The sequence below is a fragment of the Peromyscus eremicus genome, chromosome 9, assembly GCF_949786415.1.
Source record: "Peromyscus eremicus chromosome 9, PerEre_H2_v1, whole genome shotgun sequence".
NCBI classification, from domain to species: Eukaryota; Metazoa; Chordata; class Mammalia; order Rodentia; family Cricetidae; genus Peromyscus; species Peromyscus eremicus.
In genome coordinates this window covers 66,086,910-66,109,832 of record NC_081425.1, presented here as the reverse complement: position 1 = coordinate 66,109,832, position 22,923 = coordinate 66,086,910, and the positions used below count along the sequence as shown (strand labels likewise).

At 43.4% G+C, this 22,923-nt stretch overlaps 1 protein-coding gene across 1 annotated transcript; it reads right to left on the bottom strand.

The window, feature by feature from the left end:
* Window positions 1-18,487: 18,487 nt before the first annotated feature.
* On the bottom strand, window positions 18,488-21,307 carry LOC131919973 (granzyme B-like). The gene is made up of 5 exons (XM_059274395.1): window positions 21,153-21,307; window positions 20,225-20,372; window positions 19,672-19,807; window positions 19,265-19,525; window positions 18,488-18,643 (listed from the first exon to the last, which is right to left on the bottom strand). Exons 1-5 carry the CDS (start codon window positions 21,205-21,207, stop codon window positions 18,500-18,502), a joined length of 744 nt encoding a protein of 247 aa, XP_059130378.1. The 5' UTR covers window positions 21,208-21,307; the 3' UTR covers window positions 18,488-18,499.
* Window positions 21,308-22,923: the final 1,616 nt, after the last annotated feature.

Sequence of the window (22,923 nt, the reverse complement as noted above, 5' to 3'; positions counted from 1 at the left end):
TGATATTGGTATAAATACAGACAGGTTGATTAATGGAATTGAATCAAAGACCCAGACATAAATCTGCACACATATGGATACCTGATTTTTTTCTAAAGAAGCCAGATATACACAATGAGGAAAAAAAGCATCTTCAACAAATGGTGCTGGTCTAACTGGTTGTCTGCACATAGAAGAATGCAAATAGATCCATAATTATCACTCTGCACAAAACTCAAGTCCGAATTGATAAAAATCTAAACATAAAACCAGATATGTGGAACCTGATAGATGAGAAGGTGAGGAACAGCCTTGAAAGCATTGGCACAGGAAACAACTTCCTGAACAGCACACTGATATCACAGGCACGAAGATCTACAAGTAATAGATGGGACCGCATAAAACTACAAAGCTTCTGTAAGGCAAAGGGTACCATCAACAGGATAGAGCTGCAGCCTATAGAACAGGAAAAGATTTTCAACAACTCCAAATAATATCCAAAATATGTAAAATGTGGAATGACTCATCCCTAACAGGCCTGAGGGGCAGCTGTAATATGTAGTAATATGTAACCAGTAATATGATACTTTCTGAGAGCCAACATGGGTCTGCCTAAGGGCCTTAGCAACAGCAGCTGAGACATCATCTAGAGATGACCTAGCCCAATGAGAGTCAGCCATGTCACACCAGCAGATAAATAGTCATCAGATCTTCCCCTGGGATGGGGTGGAGGGTATATAAGGCTTGCCTCTTCCTGAATAAACTGAGCTTGTTTCAACATTCTTCCAGAGCCTGTGTCATTGACTCTGCACCTACTTGGCCCCCTCCCCCAAAGGGAACAACAGCACAGGACTCTGCCACAGTTAAGAACTCAAGAAGATACACTTCAAAAAACCAAATAATTCAAATTAAAAATGGGGTATAGATCTAAACAGAGAATTCTCAGTAGAGGAATCCTAAATGGCCAAGAAATACTTAAGGAAATGGTCAACACCCTTAGCTATCAGGAAAATGCAAACCAAAACTGCTTTGAGATTCCATCTTACACCTCTCAGAATGGCTAAGATCAATAACACAAGTGACAGCTCATGCTGGCTAGGATGTGGAGCAAGGGGAACACCCTCCATTGCTGATGAGAGTGCAAACTTGTGCAAACTCTGTGTAAATCAATATGGCAATCCCTCAGAAAGTTGGGAATTGATCTAACTCAAGACCCAGCTATACTACTCTTGGGCATATACCCAAAGGATGCTCCATCCTACCACAAGGACACTTGCTCAACTATGTTCATAGCAGCTTTATTGGTAATAACCAGAAACTGGAACAACCTAGATGTGCATCATGGATGGACAATGGAAAAGAAAATGTGGTACATTTACACAATGGAGTATTACTCAGCTGTTAAAAAATGACATCATGAAATTTGCTGGCAAATGGATAGAACTAGAAAAAAATCATTCTGAATGAGGTAACCCTGACCCAGAAAGACAAACATGGTATATACTCACTTGTAAGTGGACACTAGTTATTAACTATAGGATAACCATGCTATAATCCAGAGACCCTGAGAGGCCAAGTAACAAGAAGGGTTCAAGGGGGGACACATTTATCTCCTTGGGAAGGGGAAATAGGATAGATTTTGCAGGTGGACTGTAGGTAGCTGGGGATGAGAACAGGAGGGATCAGATGGGACAGAGAAGAATGGTGGGAGAGGGTACTCAGAGAGGTGACTGGAATTTGGGGATATTTGGAGGTGGTGTGGGAACATGGTGCTGTAGGAACTTCCTGTGATCTAAGAGGGTGACCCTAGGGAAGACGCCTAATAACGAGAGATTCAGAACTCGAACCTTCTACACGAGGCAAGGCTTCCAGTGGTGGGACTAGTACCAACCCAGTTGTAAAACCTTTGACTTAAAATTTGTCCTGCTTGCAACACATGCTGGGGTAATGGTGGTGGGAACTTGTGGGAGTGCCCAACCAATGACAGGTCCAACTTGAGGACCACACCACTGAGAGGGAGCCCATGCCTGACACTGATTAGATGGATTGGAACCAGAGGCTGGATAGCCCAGAGACCCTGAATAGAACCAAACTTGATAAGCAAAAAAATGTCAGTGAAATGATTCCTAATGATTTGTTGCTATATGCTATACTCACAGATCAGTGCCTAGCACAATCATCATCAGAGAGGGCCTATCCATCAACTGATGGGAGCAGATGTAAACACCCACAGACAAACTTTAGGTTTAGTGGAAGAGGGGAGGAAGGATTGTAGGAACCAGAGTGTAGCAAGAATCTTAACAGGTCTTATTAATAAAATCAAACCTGAGGCCAGTTATTGGGGTGAATGCTGGAAGATCAGAGAAGCAGAACAATCCACAACCACCTCACCTTGCCAGTTCTTCAGCTGATCCTGTTTCCTCAGACTGGAAGCTTCTGAGTCCTTATCCAAATGAATCTCAGCTGAACTGCTTCTCGAAAGCCTAAAAGCTTAACCAGCTCTAGTTCCAGGTCCTCACGCCTTAAATACCTTTCTGCTTCCTGCCATCACTTCTTGGGATTAAAGGCTCTTGTTATCATGCCTGGCTGTTTCCAGTGTGGCTTTGAACTCACAGAGATCCAGAGTATCTCTGCCTCTGGAATGCTAGGATTAAAGGCGTGTGTGCCACCATTTTCTGGCCTCTATATCTAGTTACTGTTCTGTTCTCTGACCCCAGATAAATTTATTAGGGTGCACAATATTTTGGGGAACACAATATCACCACACCAGAGGGATGGAGGACACTAGGAAAACACAACTCGCAGAATCAACTAAGGAGGGCCCATAGAGGTTCACAGAGACTGAAGCAAAATTAACGCAGTCTGCATGGGACTGCACTAGGTCCTATGTGTATACATTATGGTTGTGTAGCTTGGTATTCTTTGGGACTCCAAACAGTGGGAGTTGGGGGTGTCTCTGACTCTTTTGTCTGCTCTTGGGACCTTTTTCTTCCTATTGGGTTGCCTCATCCAGCCTGATAAGAGGGTTTGTGCCTAGTCATATTGTAGCTTGTTAAGCCTTGTTGGTTACTCTCCCTGGAAGGCCTGCTCTTTTCTGAAGGGAAATGGAGGAGTAGTGGGTCTGGGGAGACAGTGATGGGGGGAGCAGACTGGGGTGGAAGGGGAAACTGTGACCAGGATGTAATGTATCAGAGAAGAATAAAAAAAAGTAACATTCACCAGTGGTGCTGTTTGAGGGACTTAAATAGGGCCACATGGGTCACAATGAACTGTCTTATACTTCAGCTGGAGTGGTTGGGTCCGTGGTTTGAACATCAAGAAAACTAAAGCTATTTTTTCTGGTTGCTCTTCTCATGCCCCCTTTTCGAAGAGGGCTCCACATGAGGAACATTGAATGCCACAGCCTTGTAGGGTTTCCAACCTTCTTCCAATTCCACACACTGCTTCTCTGAATCAAAGAAGTCCACACATGTGGCACTGTTAGAATATAGAGAATTTAATCATTTTTAAAATGTGATTTTTAAGTGAATTCCAAATATAGATCCATTTGTGCCACACTGACCTGTCTAGTGAAACGAGAGAATGAGGGTGAAGAAGGAGTCTACTGAGTACCTGATAGAAATCAGGATCGAACGTTGGTTGATGATGTCAAAAAGACACTTCCAGCCTAGCACCTCTGCTCTAATTGGCTTCAGTACTTAAGGAAGTTTTCTGGTTTGGGTAAAAATGACACTGTCACCACAATGACATCCTAAGAGCTAAACCACGTTAAAGAACAAGAAAAGAGGGTGTTTAGGCTGTGGCAGTGAGGGGCCTGAGACCCAGGAGGTCCACAGTGACTGCACTGACCTAAAAGTGTATCCTTTCTCATTTCTTACATTTTTTTCTGTTCTGATAAGATCTCTTTTTAATTTCTTTGTTTCTTTTTCTTGCTTTTTTTCTTTTTAAAAAATAATATGGACACCCAAATTACCATAACACAATTCTATCACTACAAACACACACACAAAGTTATACAGTAGTTATTTAGATTTGATACTGTGCCATATTTCACCAGAAGTGTTTCTGTACATCATTTCATTAACCTCTGGGACTTCTGATGACACTGTGGAAGCCTCTGTTGAAAATCATCTGGTGAATTAATCTTAACTTACTCTGACTCTATTAAATTGCTAGGGGTCACAGAGAAACTTTAAAAGTAAGTGTTTGCCCTGTAGCCAGTGATCGTGTCTTACCATCATACATAGTTAAGTATAATAATCAATCACAATGACATGTATAGGTTACCTGTTTATTATGTATTGGCATTTATCTCTAAGCAAAAGCTTCAGGATTGAATTTAATAGTAAGATTAGATCAGCACTGGCTTCCCTGCTGATGAGTCTACTGGTATTTTCTACAATGTAGCTGAGGATTGTCCATAGATAAACAAAAATTTTTGTAAGATCTTGAATGATTATTTAGTGGTGTAGATCCAGTAGTGAGAGAGACAGGGATCCAGCCCTGGAAAAGGCTGATATTGACTGGAGTGAGCTGAGGATCTGAGCTTAGAGCACAAGATGGTTAGAGCTATGTGAGATCAGCTCTGGGAGGTGAGACAGGCTGGCCTCACCTAGGAACAGGGGTATGTTGGGTGTGTGCGTGTGTGTGCATGCATGCGTGTGTGTGTGTGTGTGTGTGTGTGTGTGTGTGTGTGTGTGTGTGTGTGTGTGTGTTGCCCATGGAGGTCAGAATAGGGCAATGGATGTCCTGGACCTGGAGTTAGGATGGTTGTGAGACATCATGTGGATGCTGAGAATTGACCTGAGTTCTCTGCTAGAGTAACAAGTGCTCTAAACTACTGAGCCATCTCTCCAGTTTATGATCCAGAAATTAAAAATATGGTGAAATTCCATTATTTGCATGATACAAGTGGAACTGAGACATGATCCTAAGCTAAATAAACTACATGTAGTAGAAAAATAATGCATGATGTCACTCTGCTTAAAATCTAAAACAACAGACCTTGTAGAAGTAGAGAAAATAGTGGGTAATGGAGGCTGGGCAGATTAGAACTGGAACCTGTTGATCAAAGAGTATAGAATTTGAATTAGGGAGCTAAATAACTTTTGAGATCTACTGCACAATATGCCAATAATACATTGTGCTTTTCAAAACTGTCAAACAAATTTATGTTCTCACTCCAAAAATGAAAAGTATTTGAGTTTGTGGATATGTCAGTTAGTTTGATTTAATCAATCTACATTGCATACATATGACATCACTTTGAAGCCTGAAAATAGGCAATTAATGTAAAATTATAAATCTGTCATTTGATAAGGGAATTAGCTGTATAAAACATGCAAATATCTGTATTTGCAAAAAATCACAGAGAGACAAAAGGAATTCTATTTGTTCATAACTTTCTCTATTCTAGGGAACACATCAGCTACTCAGGTGAAATTGTATGAAATTCTGTAGGTAGCTATTCATGATGACTTGCAGTAAACGACATTCTAAGGACACTGTGGTGAAGCAGGACACATCTGGGTCCATTGCAAACTTTCTGCCTCTCCTGTAGAGAGAGCAAACTACAATAGGAAGGTCTCAGCTGGGTTGTCACAACATGATTTCCTGGTGTCATTTTGTTGTGAGCCCAGGATGTCACTCTCCTTGACACTAAGTTGGCAGGGTCCTTGGCCAAATGGGTTGGGGAGTCATTGTGAAGAGAGGGACTTAAAGGACCTCTGGAAGCTTTTCATGGGACTCTGACCTCAAGTGTTTAAGCTGCAAGGATTCTCTATCTGCTACAATGACCACAAACTTGACTGTTATGGTGTCTTAGTGGTCTTTCCTTTATCGTGCTGCAGAGGCCTATCATAGATTTAATTAGGAATCATTAAACTTTGAGAGACAATTCAGTTAATCCATTTCTTCTGAAATCAGAATAGATCACCTAGTTACATATTAATCCATTACTTATGGTTGATTCATTTCTAAGGAATTAAGACTTCCACTCATCTGGACAAGAGTCGAATGCCTGGGCTCAGACCCAGAGAGGCCTGCCCCTAGATCCCATCCCTGGGCACCAGCCATTCTGGAGAAGACCTGCCTAACTTGGCCCCAGGTTCTGGCCATCGGGCAGGATCCCCTCTACCCCCACCAGGAAGGTTCCTCTTCTCCAAGACCCCCGGCAGACCCTGCAATCTCCACGCCCTGCCCCCACGCCCATCCACCCAAGACCCCAGCCACTTCCTGAGACTTAGAGACCAGCCCCCAGCTCCCATCCCACCCCGGAGCTCCCATCTGGACAAGAGCCTCCAGCTCCCATCCCGCCCCGGAGCTCCCATCTAGACAAGAGAGAGAGGCTTCCTGAATCTGTCAGCTCTGTCTGGACCAAGAGCACTGATAAGACCAAGAATGAATCCACAAGGAGATGGGCAGACGTCAAGGCAGAAGTACATACAACAAAATGAAGAGCAATACAGCATCACCGGAACCTAGCCCTCCTCCAACAACTAGACCTGAACATCAGAAGATGGAAGAAGCAGAAGAAAGCAACCTTATGAATAACATCATGACAAGGGTAGAGGGTTATATAGAAGAAATCACAAATGAAATTGAGGAAAAGACAAACAAAAAATGGGAATAACGCTATAAAAAACTAGAGGAAAGGACAAATAAAGCAGAAGAAAACAATAAATCCCTGAAAGAAAATCATGAAAAAGCAATGAAACAGATAAAGGAAACAGTCCAAAACCTGAAAAGGGAAATAGAAAAAATGAAGAAGACACAAACAGAGGGAATGCTGGAAATAGAAAATATGAGTAAACGAACGGGAACTTCAGATGCAAGCATAACCAACAGAATGCAAGAGATGGAAGAGAGGATCTCTGGCATTGAAGATATGGTAGAAGAAATAGATTCATCAGTCAAAGAAAATACTAAAGCCAACAAGTCATGACCAAAATGTCCAAGAAATTTGGGACACCATGAAAAGACCAAAAGACCTACAAATAATAGGGATCGAGGAAGAAGAATACCAACTCAAAGACACAGAAAATATATTCAACAAGATCATAGAAGAAAACTTTCCCAACTTAAAGAAGGAAATGCCTATGAAGATACAAGAAGCCTATAGAACACCAAACAGACTAGACCTCCCCAAAACGTCCCCTTGCCACATAATAATTAAACAACTAAACATACAGAATAAAGAAAGAATATTAAGAGCAGCAAAGGAAAAAGGCCAAGTGACTTATAAAGGCAAACCCATCAGAATAACACCCGATTTCTCAATGGAGACTTTGAAAGCCAGAAGGACCTGGATAGATATAATGCAGACACTAAGAGACCATGGATGCCAGCCTAGACTAATATACCCAGCAAAATTTTCAATCATCATAGACAGGAGTGAACAAGACATTCCAAGACAAAGCCAGATTTAAACAATACTTATCCACAAACTCAGCCCTACAGAAAGCACTAGAAGGAAAATTCCAACCTAAGGAAGTCAGATACACCCTCGAAAACACAGGCAATAGATAATGCCACAGCAGTAAACCCCAAAGAAGAGAAGTACATACACACTACCACCAAAAGATGATAGAAATGAACAATCACTGGTCATTAATATCCCTTAATATCAATGGACTTAACTCACCTATAAAAAGACACAGGCTTACAGAATGGATACAAAAGCAGGACCCATCTTTCTGCTGCATACAAGAAACACACCTCAAATTCAATGATAGATACTACCTAAGAATAAAAGGCTGGAAAAAGACTTTCCAATCAAATGGTCTTAAGAAGCAAGCAGGTGTAGCCATCCTAATATCCAGCAAAATAGACTTCAAACTAAAATCAATCAAAAGAGATCAAGAAGGGCATTACATACTCATCACAGGAAAGATCCATCAAGATGAAGTTTCAATTCTGAACATTTATGCCTCAAACACAAGGGTACTCACATATGTAAAAGAAACATTAGTAAAGCTTAAACCACATATAAAACCCCACACATTAATAGTGGGAGACTTCAACACCCCACTCTCACCACTGGACAGATCTCCCAAATCGAAACTTAACAGAGAAATAAAGGACTTAACTGATGTTATGACTCAAATGGACTTAATCGATACCTACAGAACATTCCATCCTAACAAAAAAGAATATACCTTCTTCTTAGCACCCCATGGAACCTTCTCTAAAATCGACTACATACTTGGCCACAAAACAAATCTCAACAGATACAAAACAATTGGAATAACCTCCTGCATTCTGTCAGACCACCATGGTTTAAAGTTAGATTTCAACAACAAAAACTACAGAAAACCTACAATCTCATGGAAACTAAATAATGCTCAACTGAATCACCAATGTGTTAAGGAAGAAATAAAGAAAGAAATCAAAGACTTCCTAGAGATCAATGAAAATGAAGACACCACATACCCAAACTTATGGGACACTATGAAAGCAGTGCTAAGAGGGAAATTCATAGCACTAAATGCCCACATAAATAAGCTGGAGAAATCTCACACTAGTGACTTAACAGCACACCTGAAAGCTCTAGAACAAGAAGAAGCAAAGTCTCCCAGGAAGAATAGACATCAGGAAATTAACCAAATGAGAGCTGAAATTAATAAAATAGAAACAAAGAGAACAATACAAAAAATTAATGAAACAAAGAGTTGGTTCTTAGAGAAAATTAACAAGATAGACAAGCCCTTATCCAAATTAACCAAAAGACACAGAGAGAGAGAGCGCATCCAAATTAACAAAATCAGAAATGAAAAGGAGGACATAACAACAGACAATGAGGAAATCCAGAGAATCTTCACGTCATACTTCAAAAACCTCTACTCCGCAAAACTGGAAAATCTAAAAGATATAGATAATTTTCTGGATAGGTCCCATATACCTAATTTAAATCAAGACCAGATAAACTATTTAAATAGTCCAATAACCACTAAGGAAATAGAATCAGTCATTAAAAGACTCTCAACCAAAAAAAGCCCAGGACCAGATGGTTTCAGCACAGAATTCTACTAGATCTTCAAAGAAGAGTTAATACCAATACTCTTTAAATTGTTCCACACAACAGAAGCAGAAGGAACATTACCAAACTCCTTCTATGAGGCTACAATTACCCTGATTCCTAAACCAAACAAGGATAAAACAAAGAAAGAGAACTACAGACTGATCTCCCTCATGAACATTGATGCAAAAATACTCAATAAAATACTGGAAAACAGACTCCAAGAACACATCAAAACAATTATCCACCATGATCAAGTAGGCTTCATCCCAGGGATACAAGGGTGGTTCAACATAGAAAGTCTGTCAATGTCATACACCATATAAACAAACCACATGATCATCTCACTAGATGCAGAAAAGGCATTTGACAAAATCCAATACCCCTTCATGATAAAGGTCTTGGAGCGACCAGGAATACAGGGAACATACTTAAACATAATAAAGGCAATTTACAGCAAGTCAACAGCCAACATCAAATTAAGTGGAGAGAAACTCAAAGCGATTCCACTAAAATCAGGAACAAGGCAAGGCTGTCTACTCTCCCCATACTTATTTAATATAGTACTTGAAGTTCTAGCCAGAGCAATAAGACAACATAAGGAGATTAAGGGGATACAAATAGGAAAAGAAGAGGTCAAGCTTTCCCTATTTGCAGATGACATGATAATATACTTGAGTGACCCCAAAAATTCAACCTTCAGCAACATAGCAGGATACAAGATCAACTAAAAAAAAAAATCAGTAGCCCTCCTATATACAATTGACAAACAAACAGGCTGAGAAGGAAATCAGAGATACATCACCCTTTACAATAGCCACAAATGATATAAAATACCTTGGGGTAACTCTAATTAAGCAAGTGAAAGACCTATATGACAAGACCTTTAAGTCCCTGAAAAAAGAATTTGAAGAAGGTGTCAGAAAATGGAAAGATCTCCCATGCTCATGGATAGGCAGGATTAACATAGTAAAAATGGCAATCTTACCAAAAGCAATCTACAGATTCAATGCAATCCCCATCAAAATACCAACACAATTCTTCACAGACCTGGAAAGAGTAATACTCAACTTCGTATGGAAAAACAAAAACCCAGGATAGTCAAAAGAATCCTGTAAAATAAAACAACCTCTGGAGGCATCACGATCCCTGACCTCAAGCTCTACTATAGAGCTACAGTAATAAAAATAGGTTGATACTGGCATAAAAACCAACATGTAGACCAATGGAATCGAATTGAAGACCCTGACATTAATCCGCACACCTATGAACATATAGTTTTGGACAAAGAAGTCAAAACTATACAATGGAAAAAAGAAAGCATCTTCAACAAATGGTGCTAGCATAACTGGATATCAATGTGTAGAAGGCTGCAAATAGATCCATATCTGTCACCTTGCACAAAACTTAAGTCCAAGTGGATCAAAGACCTCAACATAAATCCAGCTACTCTGAACCTAATAGAAGAGGAAGTAGGAAATAGTCTTGAACACATTGGCATAGGAGATCACTTCCTAAATATAATACCAGTAGCACAGACACTGAGAGAAACAATCAATCAATGGGACCTCTTGAAACTGAGAAGCTTTTGTAGAGCAAAGGATATGGTCAACAAGGCAAAGCGACAGCCTACAGAATTGGAAAAGGTCTTCACCAACCCCACATCTGACAGAAGACTGATATCCAGAATATATAAAGAACTCAAGAAATTAGACATCAAAATGCCCAACACTCCAATTAAGAAATGGGCTATAGAACTAAACAGAGAATTCTCAACAGAGGAAGTTCAAATGGCTGAGAGACATTTAAGGAATTGCTCAGCATCCCTAATCATCAGGGAAATGCAAATCAAAATGACTCTGAGATACCACCTTACACCTGTCAGAATGGCTAAGATCAAAAACACTGAAGACAGCTTATGCTGGAGAGGATGTGGAGCAAGGGGAACTCTCCTCCACTGCTGGTGGGAATGCAAGCTTGTACAACCACTTTCGAAATCAATATGGTGCTTTCTTAGAAAATTGGGAATCCATCTCCCCCAAAATCCAGCTATACCACTCTTGGGCACATACACAAGGAATGCTCAATCGTACCACAAGGGCACTTGCTCAGCTATGTTCGTATTAGCATTGTTTGTAATAGCCAGAACCTGGAAACAACCTAGATGCCCTTCAACTGAAAAATGAATAAAGAAAATGTGGTACATATATACAATGGAGTAGTACTCAGCAGAGAAAAACAATGACATCATGAGGTTTGCAGGCAAATGGATGGATCTAGAAAAAATCATTCTGAGTGAGGTAACTCAGACTTAGAAAGACCAACATGGTATGTACTCACTCATAGGAGGATACTAGATGTAAAACAAAGATGACTAGACTGCTACTCATAACTCCAGGGAGCCTACCTAGAAAACAATACCCCAAGAAAGACACAGGGATTGCCTAATGACAGAGAAATGGATAAGATCTACATGAACAACCTGGACATGAGTGGGGGTAATGAAGGACAAAGGTCGAGGGAAAGAGAGCTTAGGGGAGCAGGAGATTTCAGCTGGATCAAGAACAGAGAGGGAGAACAAGGAATAAGAGACCATGGTAAATGAAGACCACATGGAAATAGGAAGAAGCAAAGTGCTAGAGAGGTCCACAGAAACCCACAAAGATACCTCCACAATAGACTACTGGCAGTGGTCGAGAGTCAGCTCGAACTGACCTACTCTGGTGATAGAATGGCCAAACACCCTAATTGTCGTGCTAGAAACCTCATCCAATGACTGAGGGAACTGGATGCAGAGATCCACAGCCAGGCCCCGGTGGACCTCCAGGAGTCCACTTGGCGAGAAAGAGGAGGGTTTGTATGAGTGAGAATTGTTGAGACCAAGGTTGGAAAAAAGCACAGGGACAAATAGCCAAACGAATGGAAACACATGAACTATGAACCAATAGCTGAGGAGCCCCCAACTGAATCAGGCCCTCTGGATAAGTGAGACAGTTAATTAGCTTGATCTGTTTGGGAGGCACCCAGGCAGTGGGACCGGGACCTGTCCTCAGTGCATGAGCTGGATGTTTGGAACCTGGGTCATATACAGGGACACTTGGCTCAGCCTGGGAGGAGGGGACTGGACCTGCCTGGACTGAATCTACCAAGCTGAACTCAATCCTCAGGGGAGTCTTTGCCCTGGAGGAGATGGGACTGGGGTGTGGGCTGGGGGGAAGGCGGGGTTGGGGGAGGGGGGAGAACAAGGGAATCCGTGGCTGATATGTAAAATTAAAGTAAATTATAAAATTAAAAAAAAGACTTCCAGGCAATCCAAACTCAAGGTTGTAGAGAGAAGCTCCTTTTCTGGACATGATCCAGCTACTCACCTGAGACTGAATTTGTAAGTTCTATTCTCCTATGCCAGCCCATTGAGTGCTGGAATTATAAATGAGCATCACTGTATCGGGCTCAAACCTCAGAACCCTTGCGTGCAGTCCTTTCCAGGAGGGAGACTTGTCTGCACATCACTTTGATTTTGAAACCATATATTGTTGCTGTAGGGGAAAATGTCATTTCTGGCTTAGAGGATGAACTACATTATGTAGGGTAGCAGCCTGACTCTGCAAAGAGAGTTGTCATTCAGCTGTGGCTGTGTGCTTTGCAGGCTCTCCCACAATGCATCAGGCCAACCACTCCTGAGAAATATGATAAATAAATCCATTCCTGCATTTCTGTCAAGATAAATATGTATGTTGCTTAAAAGTGTGTGTATTAGTTACTTTTCTGTTACTGAAACAGAACACCATGATCAAGGTGACCTCTATGAGAAAGACTAGGGCATGTGGTTCTATGTGTTAAAGTAAGAAGAAGCATGATAACAGGAGCAGAGAGCTCAAGGCTCACATCATTTACTGTAATTACACACACACACACACACACCACCACCACCACCACCACCACCACCACCACCACCACCAGGGAATGGCAGAGAAAGAAAGAATGAGAGAGAGAGAGAGAGAGAGAGAGAGAGAGAGAGAGAGAGAGAGAGAGAATTGGGAATGGTGTGAGTCTTTGAAACCTCAAAGCCTGCCCTAGCAATGGACTTCCTCCACCAAGACCATATTTCCTCACATCCCCATCAGCATCGCCTACTGGAAACCAGATGTTCAAATACATGAGCCTAGGCGAGACATCCTCCCTAAAAACCTAGACAGAAAGGAGTCATGGGACACTGCTGCAAGCCAAAAAATATATGAAGTAGCATTTCAGCTGGTTATGACAAGCTAATACCTGGAAGAAGCTTGGGCCTTCCAGAGGTCAAGATGGGGCTCAAGGAGTCTTGGTGATATTGGCTTTTGATTATTAGCTGTTTCCTACTATGAATTTCTTGTGTTCTATTGTAGCTTTTCCATCATTCTTTGGGCACAATTTATCCTCTACTAAAGGAATATTTAGATAACCTTTTGTGCAGTAACAGAGCCAGGATCCCTAATTTCAGGCCTTTTTGTAATTATTGTCATTAGCTGCATCTGGCCAGGACCATCCCCAGATGGACCAAAGTATCTTACCAGAGATACCTCTGTACTCTCTAAGAACAGACTTAAGCATCCAGACTGTTTGAGAAGGTCTGGCAGATGTGCTAATTAAACTTAACTTTCTCCTTTCCAAGCCTTATCTCTAGTTTTAGATCCACCCTTAACAATTAACTCAGAACTAAAGGGTTCCAACTTACAGGTACTTCTAGCTGTGATGGAAGTTGGCTAGCCAAGTTACCTAGCGACTGAGCACACTAGCCAGAAATGGTGGGAGCAGAGATAGCTTGGAGAGATAAGAGTCTAAGGGATAAAAAGGCGGTTTTATTTTCAGAGAGAGACTAGACATGAGAAGAGAGAACAGGAGAACTAGATGGAGAACTAGAAGATTGAGATGGAAGATGAGGAAGAGCCTGATGAGGAAGAATGAAATGGATAAGAATGGGATGAGAAAGACCTAGATGGGGCAGAACAAAGATGAGAGAATTAAGATAGAACTTACACTGACAGCAGATAAAGGTAGAGAGAAATCACACAAGAAGGGAGCTAGGCATGAGAACAGAACTGAAGCTATGTAGATAGGATTTTATCCCAGAGGAATAAAATAGATGGACAAAGAGCTGGGTGTACTTAGATTCATTTCTCGACATTCATAGTTTCTCTTCTGGTATCCTGGGAATAATATTATTAAGGCTAGTCCTATAATAATATTTGAGAGGACACAAATATAGAACAGAAACTCTATATTCTCTAAGTCCACAAAAAGCGGTGCTGGGAGACTTAGGAAGTTGGACAGGACAATGGAGGTATACCAGCATGTGTTGCCCAGAACAAACCAAGAAGACCTTGTGTTCCTGTGTCTGGTCTGTGTCCTTCAGGTGTGTCTTACAGCTCTCCATGGCTTGCTGGACTGCAATGGCCTGGAGAGGCAGAGAAGTTGGGTCTTGATGAGTTGAAGCATTTCCTTCCCTATGTACAGAAAATCAGTACAGAGATTTTAGAAGAGGAGTGTAAGCTCTTTTGAAATGGGAACTGCTGTGGGATGGTCTGTATGACAAATGTGTTGTTGATTGGTCAATAAATAAATCACTGATTGGTCAGTGGCCAGGCAGGAAGTATAGGCGGGACTAACAGAGAGGAGAATTGAGAGAACAGGAAGCTGGGTGAAGGAGACACTGCCAGCCTCCATCAGGACAAGGAAGATGTAAAGTACCGGTAAGCCACAAGCCACGTGGCAAGGTATAGATTTATAGAAATGGATTAATTTAAGCTGTAAGAACAGTTAGCAAGAAGCCTGCCACGGCCATACAGTTTGTAACGAATATAAGTCTCTGTGTTTCCTTGGTCGGGTTTGAGCGGCTGTGGGACTGGCGGGTGAGAGAGATTTGCCCTGACTGTGGGCCAGGCAGGAAAACTCTAGCAACAGGGAACAACTCAGAGATACTTCCATAGAGCAGAGAAATCTGAAGCAGTGTGTTTAAGCCATTTACCTGCCTCTGAATCCACTCCAATGTGTGCTCAAGGGAGCAAAGCAAGGTGGCTTTAAACACCTTCACTGTTGCTTGGATCCTAAGGGCTTCCTTTGGGGAGGGGGTGAGAAAGCAAGTCGTCAATGATACAGACACCCAGAGTCATTTGAAGGCAAACAGCAGACTTGTTTATTCAATAACAGGGAAGGCCTTATATACCCTCCTCCCAGCACCCAAGCTGTGTCCCAATATGGTGGCATTGTGTGGTCATCTATCATTGGCGGGGCACGATCAGAATCTCTGACAGCTCCTCTTGCGAGGCCCTCAGGCAGACTCCAGGTTGGCTCATAAGGAAGTATGTTATATGCATTCCTTGGCAACTGGTTTGAGGCAATTTCCCCGACCCTATGGGCCTGTCCTACTACACTGCACCATGCAGCTGTGGGAGGAGCCCAGGGGCTTCTCTCCACAGGAGGTCTGAGCATGGGCTCATCTTCTGTGTGGGATGCCAGCAAGTTACTGACCACAAATTAGATGACATTGAGATTACTTGTGCCTTGGTGGCCAGGGAATCCTAGGCTCAGTTCAGGCTCTGTCCTAACATGGTTGATGCTGTTTGTTATATAAGTTACTACCTTTTTGTAGAAATTTACTTTATTTCCTCTCTAAAGGATGCACCATAATGGTTTTCAAAGTTATTTAAGGCATAGAACCATCTTCTCAAAGTAAATATAACACCTAAACTGAATGCATCTGTGACTGTATGATTTTTGACATGCATTTTTCCCTTGGTTCTGCACTCTTCTTTGTTTTTGTTGTCTCCAATAGCTAGGTCCTTTTATGTCTCCAGGGCAGGTTTGTTTTCTAGTTCCCTAACAGAAACTGTGTGTCAACTACATCACTTCCATTATAAAAGCATGTTTTTGAAAGTTACCTGACCCAAAGGGGAATTTTACTTCATCTCCCAGAAGAATGTTATGCTCTGTCTATTTGGAATAGGAAGGCATTAAGCTGTATTTGTTATCTAATAAGAGTCTGACAGGACAGGATCCTGAAGCAATGGTTGCTTGGAGTTTTAAGTTTATTCAAGTTAATTTAAGCATTTTTTTTTAGTTTGTTTTGAGACAGAGTCTTTCTCTACAGGCTTGGCTGGCCTTGCACTCAGAGATCTGTCACACTTTGCCTCTCAATCATGGATTTAGGTGTGAGAAACCATGGCTAGAAGCTTGGATTTACTTTGCAATGTGAGTCCAACTAGGGAGACTTTTATTTAACAAAAAGCCACACATTCTGCCTACAGTCTCAGGTCAAGAACTTCCTAACAATGAGAAGCCCAGGAATTCTTAGGAACCACGGATGCAGCAGTAATTAGGATGTCTAAATATTAGGGATATTTCTTCACATCATTTTTTTAAAAATTTCCATATTTTCCAGCCTCCTTGATTTATGTTTAATTCTGTTTCTGAATTATGCTTCTGAGTATATGCATCTCTTATGACTTAAATCTCCATAATGGCTCTGTATCTGTTATCTTTAAAATAAATACAACAGTCTGTCTTGGTTGCTTAAAAACATGTGAATTATTTACATTTATAAAATACCATGACCAAGGCAACTTCTAGGAGAAAGACTAGGGAATGTGGTTCTAGGCATAGCATCAAGGCACGGCCGCAGGAGCAGAGAGCTGAGGTCTCATATCATTTCCTGTAATTACACACACACACACACACACACACACACACACACACCAGGACATAGCAGAGAGAGAGAGAGAGAGAGAGAGAGAGAGAGAGAGAGAGAGAGAGAGAGAGAGAGAATTGGGAATGGTGTGAGTCTTTGAATCCTCAAAGCCTGCCCCAGGAGTGGACTTCCTCCACCAAGACCATATTTCCTCACATCCCCAACAGCATCACCTACTTGGAACCAGATGTTCAAATACAGGAGCCTAGGGGACATCCTCACTAAAAACCACCATGGAAAGAAAGGTGGAATGGGACACAAACAGAGAACAGAAACTCTGTATTCTCTAAGTCCATGCAAAGTGGTGCTGGGAGACTTAGGAAGTTGGACAGGACAATGGAGGTATTCCAGCATGTGTCCCCACCACAAACCACAGGACGTGAGAAGCCCAGGTAATCTTAGGAACCATGGATGCAGCAGTAACCACAAATGTGTAAACATTAGAGGTATTTCTTAACACCATTTTTTTCTATCCTTTTCCATTTTCCTGGATTCCTGTTTAATTCTTTTTGGAATTATGCTTCTGAATATGTGCATGTCTTATGATTTAAATCTGCATAATGATTCTGTATCTGTTATCTTTAAAATAAATACAAGGCTGTCTTGGTTGTGTTATTCCTTACCTACCGCCCTCTCCCCTAGGTAAAAATTATGCTTTTATGAAGAGTTTCCCAGTAGAAGCTAACACGCTGTTGTCATTTCCAAACCTGATACACTTCAGTGCACACTGATGAAAAAGCAGAGATTTCTAGTTCTTTCGTCCTTGTGGATGTCCAAGACTGACAAAGGCCATGTGACCGTCATGGCGTCCTACCCTAGAGTCCAGCAGGGACTGAGATGGACCTGCTCAGAGAGGCTCCTGCTGCGGAGAGACCCTGAAGCTGTGGATACTGAGCACACAGGAGGAACTGGGCTGACTGGGAAGAGCTTCCCTAGGCCTGAGCATGAGGGAGGGGAGTACAGGGTTCTGGAGAGAGACGATGGGAGCCCTGGATTCCATGGGCCCTCTGTGATGCCAATTCTGGCCTGGACATTTGAGAGGTACCTCTCTGCCAGGGCCTAAGCTGGGCTGGCACCACAGGATTGAGGCCTTAATGGGAGGAAACACACGTGGCTTGGGATAGAGGAGGTTATAAGAGGTAGGAAAGTGCTCAGATCTGCATGGTTGTAAAGCACAGAAGTTGTTAGACTCATCTGAGCAGTCATGATGGAGAAGGGCATAGAGCTAAGAGGGTGGAGGAAGCTCGGCCCTGGTTCCAGAAGAGGATAGGGAAACTAATTCCAGATGTAGAACAGCCCTTACTGAAATTGCTGGCACCTTAATGGTGAAGCTGTGGGACAGAGATACCGTTTCCAGGAAGGCCCATCTACAGTGACCTGGGCTCTGTCTCCCATGTCTCCAGGACCAATGGTGCTTTTCCTCTCCTTTCTTCCATATGACACAAAGGAGAAAAAAGTTCACCCTGAGCCCCAGGACAGGAGACTCCCAAGCTCAGCTTTAGACCTGACAGAAGGGCAGGCACTGCAGAGTGGGACAAGTAAAAATGAGCTGGCAATGGCCTTGCCTGGGCTTTGGGTTTGGGGTGTATATTGTGGGCATGAGCAGAGAGCAGAAGTGTGCCATTGGCCTGCCTAGTATAGAGATGGTCCCTGTGATAGGAAACCAGACTTCTGATTGAGCAAAGAGAACTTTATTGAGTTGTGACTTCTGTTCCCAAACAATCTTGGATTAAGCTGTAGGGGAGATGCTGAGTTAGAGAGGGGTCTGGTTTGCTCTGGAGTTAGCTGCGTTCCATCATTTTCTTTATCCAGGATAGGAAACCTGACACTCTGGTGAAGGCTCTTGGTGCTGAACCATCCTTACGTCCATAGGAGACGATGCCTGCAACCACTTTGTTACACAAGAGAGGTCCTCCAGAATCCCCCTGTGAATGGAGAGGGGCCACAAGGGTTTGAGCTGTTGTTCATTCTAGTCCCCAAATCCCTCTCATTTCAAGGCTCCTCTCAGAGAAGCATGAGGTGTGTGCTCTGCTTGTGGGAGATCAGAGAGCAGGCCTGGGTGTCCCTGGGCTTCCTGCTCTGATTGTGGACAGGGTTACTGCTTCACCTCCCTCCTGAGCCCAGCCTCTGCCCTTTCTCCAGGTCTGTGATCCACTCTCTATAAGGGTGTGTGGGACCCTCATCTCCAGGCCATTGTTTAAGAACATGGGGGCAGATGAGTGGGCCTGAGGTGAGCATGGAGGACGAGACCATGGACAAAAGTGGTGTCTGCTCTGTGTAGACACCTGCTTGTGTTAGTGACACAGGTAGGGACACAGCTTTCTAAAGCCTGGACCTGGATGTCAGGAATACTGTGCAAATCCTGCTTTTATACCAGCTGCCTTCACTGAGGCTCCTTGTGAGCTTGAGGGGGCCTAGTTAGATAATGGTTACTGCTGCTCCCAGGAAGAAAGGTCACAGCCAGTGGGCAAAGGAGTCCCTTGATGTTTGATCTCTAAGTCCCAGATAGCTTTTCCTCTCCCATGGAGGATGAAAATCGAACTTACCTTATAGGAAGCTCTCTTGATCTTTGGATCCCCTGCACAAATCTTATTGGTTTTGTTGTAGTAATCTTCTAAGTGGGACTCACACTCCTGATCCTTCTGTATTTCCAGCTCCACCTCTTGTAGTGTGTTTGAGAATTTGCCCCCAGGGGCTATCCTTCCCCAACCAGCCACAGAACACACATCCCCTGGCTTCACATAGACCTTGCGCCTGGGCAGGTCGAGGGGCCTCACAGCTTTAGTCCTCTTGGCCTTCTTCTCCAGCTGTTGGGGAAGAGGCAGGAGAGACCAGCTCAGACAGGAGCCTGCCGGTCTGGGACACTTTGACAACCAGGATGGCAGGGAGGAAAGGAATGGGATGAGAACAAGAGGGGTGATCCTTGGACCATGATAAGAGTAGCAGGTCTCACCTTTAAGAGCATGATGTCATTGAGTTTTTTCTGTTCATTATAGGCAGGATGTGGGATGATTCTTGCCACAGGGATGATCTGCTGGGTCTCCTCCTGTTCTTCAATGTTGTGGGCCCCCAAGGTGACAATTATTTTGCTGTGCAGAGAGCAGAGTGTAGATAAGAGATGGGGAATCAGAGAAGATCCAGCCCAGGAGGTGTGAAGGGCAGGGTGTGCTGGCCATGGTGGAACCCTAGCTGAGGAAAACTGAAGGGACAAGAGTGACTGTGCCTTCTGCTTCTTAGCCATAAAAACGATAGAATTCTAGAGCACCAGTAGCTGCACCACACTGCCCAGAGTCCTTGTGCTAGGAAAGCACATTGTATTGTTTGGATTGTGTTGCAATGCTAACTCTGATCTACATGTGCTTGAGTCCTTAGCCGTTACTCTGGTGCCAGCCTGGTTCTCATTCATGAGAATTGCTGGGCCCTCTCTCATCCCAAACTCCTTAGGAAGAAGGCAGGGTCTCCATGGAATGTTCCCAGGAGGGTATGGACTGTTTCTTGCTCCTCACCTCCCTTTACAGTGAGCAGCAGTCAGCACAAAATCCTCTCGTATGAGGCAGCCACCACACATCTGAGTAATATCTCCGTCCTTGATGACAAGATAAGCCATGTAGGGTCGAGAGTGGGGCTTGGCCTCATGTCCCCCGATGATCTCCCCTGAAGAAAAAGACAATATTTTTGTATGCACCTGCTAGTCCACTGGAGGGGCTTTTTGTAATGGCTCCAGACTTGCTAGGCATTTGGGAGCCAGGGAGGCCTAGATTTAGGAGCAGACTGAGAGGAGATCCCTCAAGTTCTTTTGGGACAGTGTTGTTTTCTAGGGGCAAGGCTTTAGTTTACACTTTGTGGCATCCTATTTCTTCAGGCCTGGCATATACTAGGTGCTCAGTAAAGGTCACTGGCTTCATGAGTGATAACTCCCCATTCATTCTTAGATGCAGGTGCTGGCATTCTAGAAAGCAGAGAAATTAGGACTTGCCCAGTGGTTCATCCTTGAACACTGTGGAACCACTTGCCCAGTGGTTCATCCTTGAACACTGTGGAACCACTTGCCCAGTGGTTCATCCTTGAACACTGGGAAGCAGAGATGGAGGAAAGGACCTAGTGGCTTGGGATCATCAAAAGCACTTATTCTGAGGACAGCATTTCCACCTATTCTGGGATCCAGGTTTCTTGGATGAGTACATGGTGAGGAGGTTGACTGTATCATCATAGATGCAGAAGCCAGGCCCATTCTGCCTGCTCCAGGAGAACATAACGTTCTCTGCTTTGCAGGTTTCCCTTTACCATGGACTTCTAGGAAAACCCACTTTCTAGATGACAAGTATGGCTCAGGGAGGGGCTGGCACTCGATGGCTCTTCCTGAGAAAGGCCTCTGCCCTCCCACTGCTGGTGACAGAAGGGTTAGGGCCACCAAGGGAGGTGTTGCTCACTCACCTGCCTTTGTCCTGGGGGGCAGAGAGAAGGCCAGCAGGAACAGGAGGAGCTTCATCTTCTCTGGGAGGCCGAGTAGGACCCAGCACCTGGGGCTTTGCCCTTGCTCTCTCTTAACCTCTAGGAGACGAAGGAGGTGGAGTGAGCTCGGCGACCTTGTGCCCCCTCTCTTTTTATGATGCTTCATCACAGAAGGCTTTCTATGAAAGCTCCCACCCCCATTGCCTCTGCCTGGTGACGTCTTCTGAGTGCTTGTGTGAGAATCACGAAGTAACCACAGCAGAACCCACAGCTAATGCCTCAGAGAGCCAGCAGTTCCAGCCCATGGCCGGAACACAAGGGTACAGGGTGGGGTTTGTGGGGTATGGTATCAGAGTCCCAGAAACCCAAGTTCCCAGTGCTGGAAGATCAGTGCTCTCAATGCCACAGTGCTCAGTCCAAAAGGAGAGATTGAGGCTCATCTCTTGTACAAGAACCAAGCCTTAGCTGACCACCTAGTTGGGGTTAACCAGGGGCATCCATGACCAGAGTACAGTTTGGGGAGGGCAATGGTAGAGTGATGGACAAGGCAGTAACAGACAGGCCTAGCAAACACTATTCAACCTATTTAGCAGCAGAGCTTCAAAAGTTCCATGTGACAAATCCCTTTCCTATGAAATACCCACATGTGACATTTATTGACATGAAATAAGAGATTGCTCCAGGCTTAGAGCTGAACCCCTCACTGACCGAAGCCTTGGTCATTCCTGCTTCTTCAGAAAATCTGAGTTGTCCCATGCAAACCTATGAACTAAGGTTAGAAAAAGTCTAGTTTCCTACAGGACAGTCAGGTCACTAAATTACTGATATAGTGCAACGTAAGAAAGCAAGCCAGGCTGCTAAAACTCAACAATTGTCTCTCTCTCTCTCTCTCTCTCTCTCTCTCTCTCTCTCTCTCTCTCTCTCTCTCTCTCTCTCTGTGTGTGTGTGTGTGTGTGTGTGTGTGTTTGTGTGTGTATGTGTGTGTGTTTGTGTGTGTGTATGTATGTGTGTGTGTGTGTGTGTGTATGTGTGTGTGTGTGTGTGTGTGTTTGTACAAGGATGCAGTGTCCATTGAGGACAGAAAAGGGTATTGGATGCCCTGCAGCTGGAGTTAGGGGCAGTTGTGAGTCACATTATATGGATGCTGGGAAACGAATTCAAGTCCTCTGCAGAGGAGTAAACATTCTTAACTGCTGAGCCATGACTCCAGCATGAACTTCACTGATTTCTCCCTCTTTTGCTGTTGAATCCCGTTAGTGAAGCCTCCATCTTAGTTATGGTCTTTTTCAGTGTTAAAACTTTGACGTGTTTATGAATAGTTTCTACTTTTTCATATGTTGTTACTGCTTCCCTTTAGTTACTTCTCAAAGTTTCCCTCAGCTCTGAATACTTATAAGAAACTAAAAACCTTTGTGAACGTCTAAGAGCCCTGAAAATATCTCATGTCAATCGTCTCCTATGTGACTGGCCATTTGTTACTCTTTCTTTGTCTCCTTTGTAGTTTTGTGTTGAAAACGGGAGATATGGATATTGCCCACCAGGGCCACTTCCACTCTTAAAAGGGGTCTGTTTTTACAAATTGGAAGGTGGAATCACATCTTAACCTTCTAGAGTGACAAACTGTGCTCCTCATCGCTCTCAGGGTCCCCTGTGTGAACCTTCTGACCACATCTTCTTAGGATGTGGCTAATAGTTGGGTTTGAGGCAGGTAAGACATATGCTGCAGAGTCACTTACCAGAAGCTTGGGTTTAT

Coding starts and splice junctions, on each gene's coding strand:
- LOC131919973 (XM_059274395.1), bottom strand. CDS start 21,207: ATGAAGCTCCTCCTGTTCCTGCTGGCCTTCTCTCTGCCCCCCAGGACA. Junction 19,526..19,671: donor ATGACATCATGCTCTTAAAG/GTGAGACCTGCT, acceptor CTTCCCCAACAG/CTGGAGAAGAAGGCCAAGAG. Junction 18,644..19,264: donor TCAAGAGAGCTTCCTATAAG/GTAAGTTCGATT, acceptor CTCCATTCACAG/GGGGATTCTGGAGGACCTCT.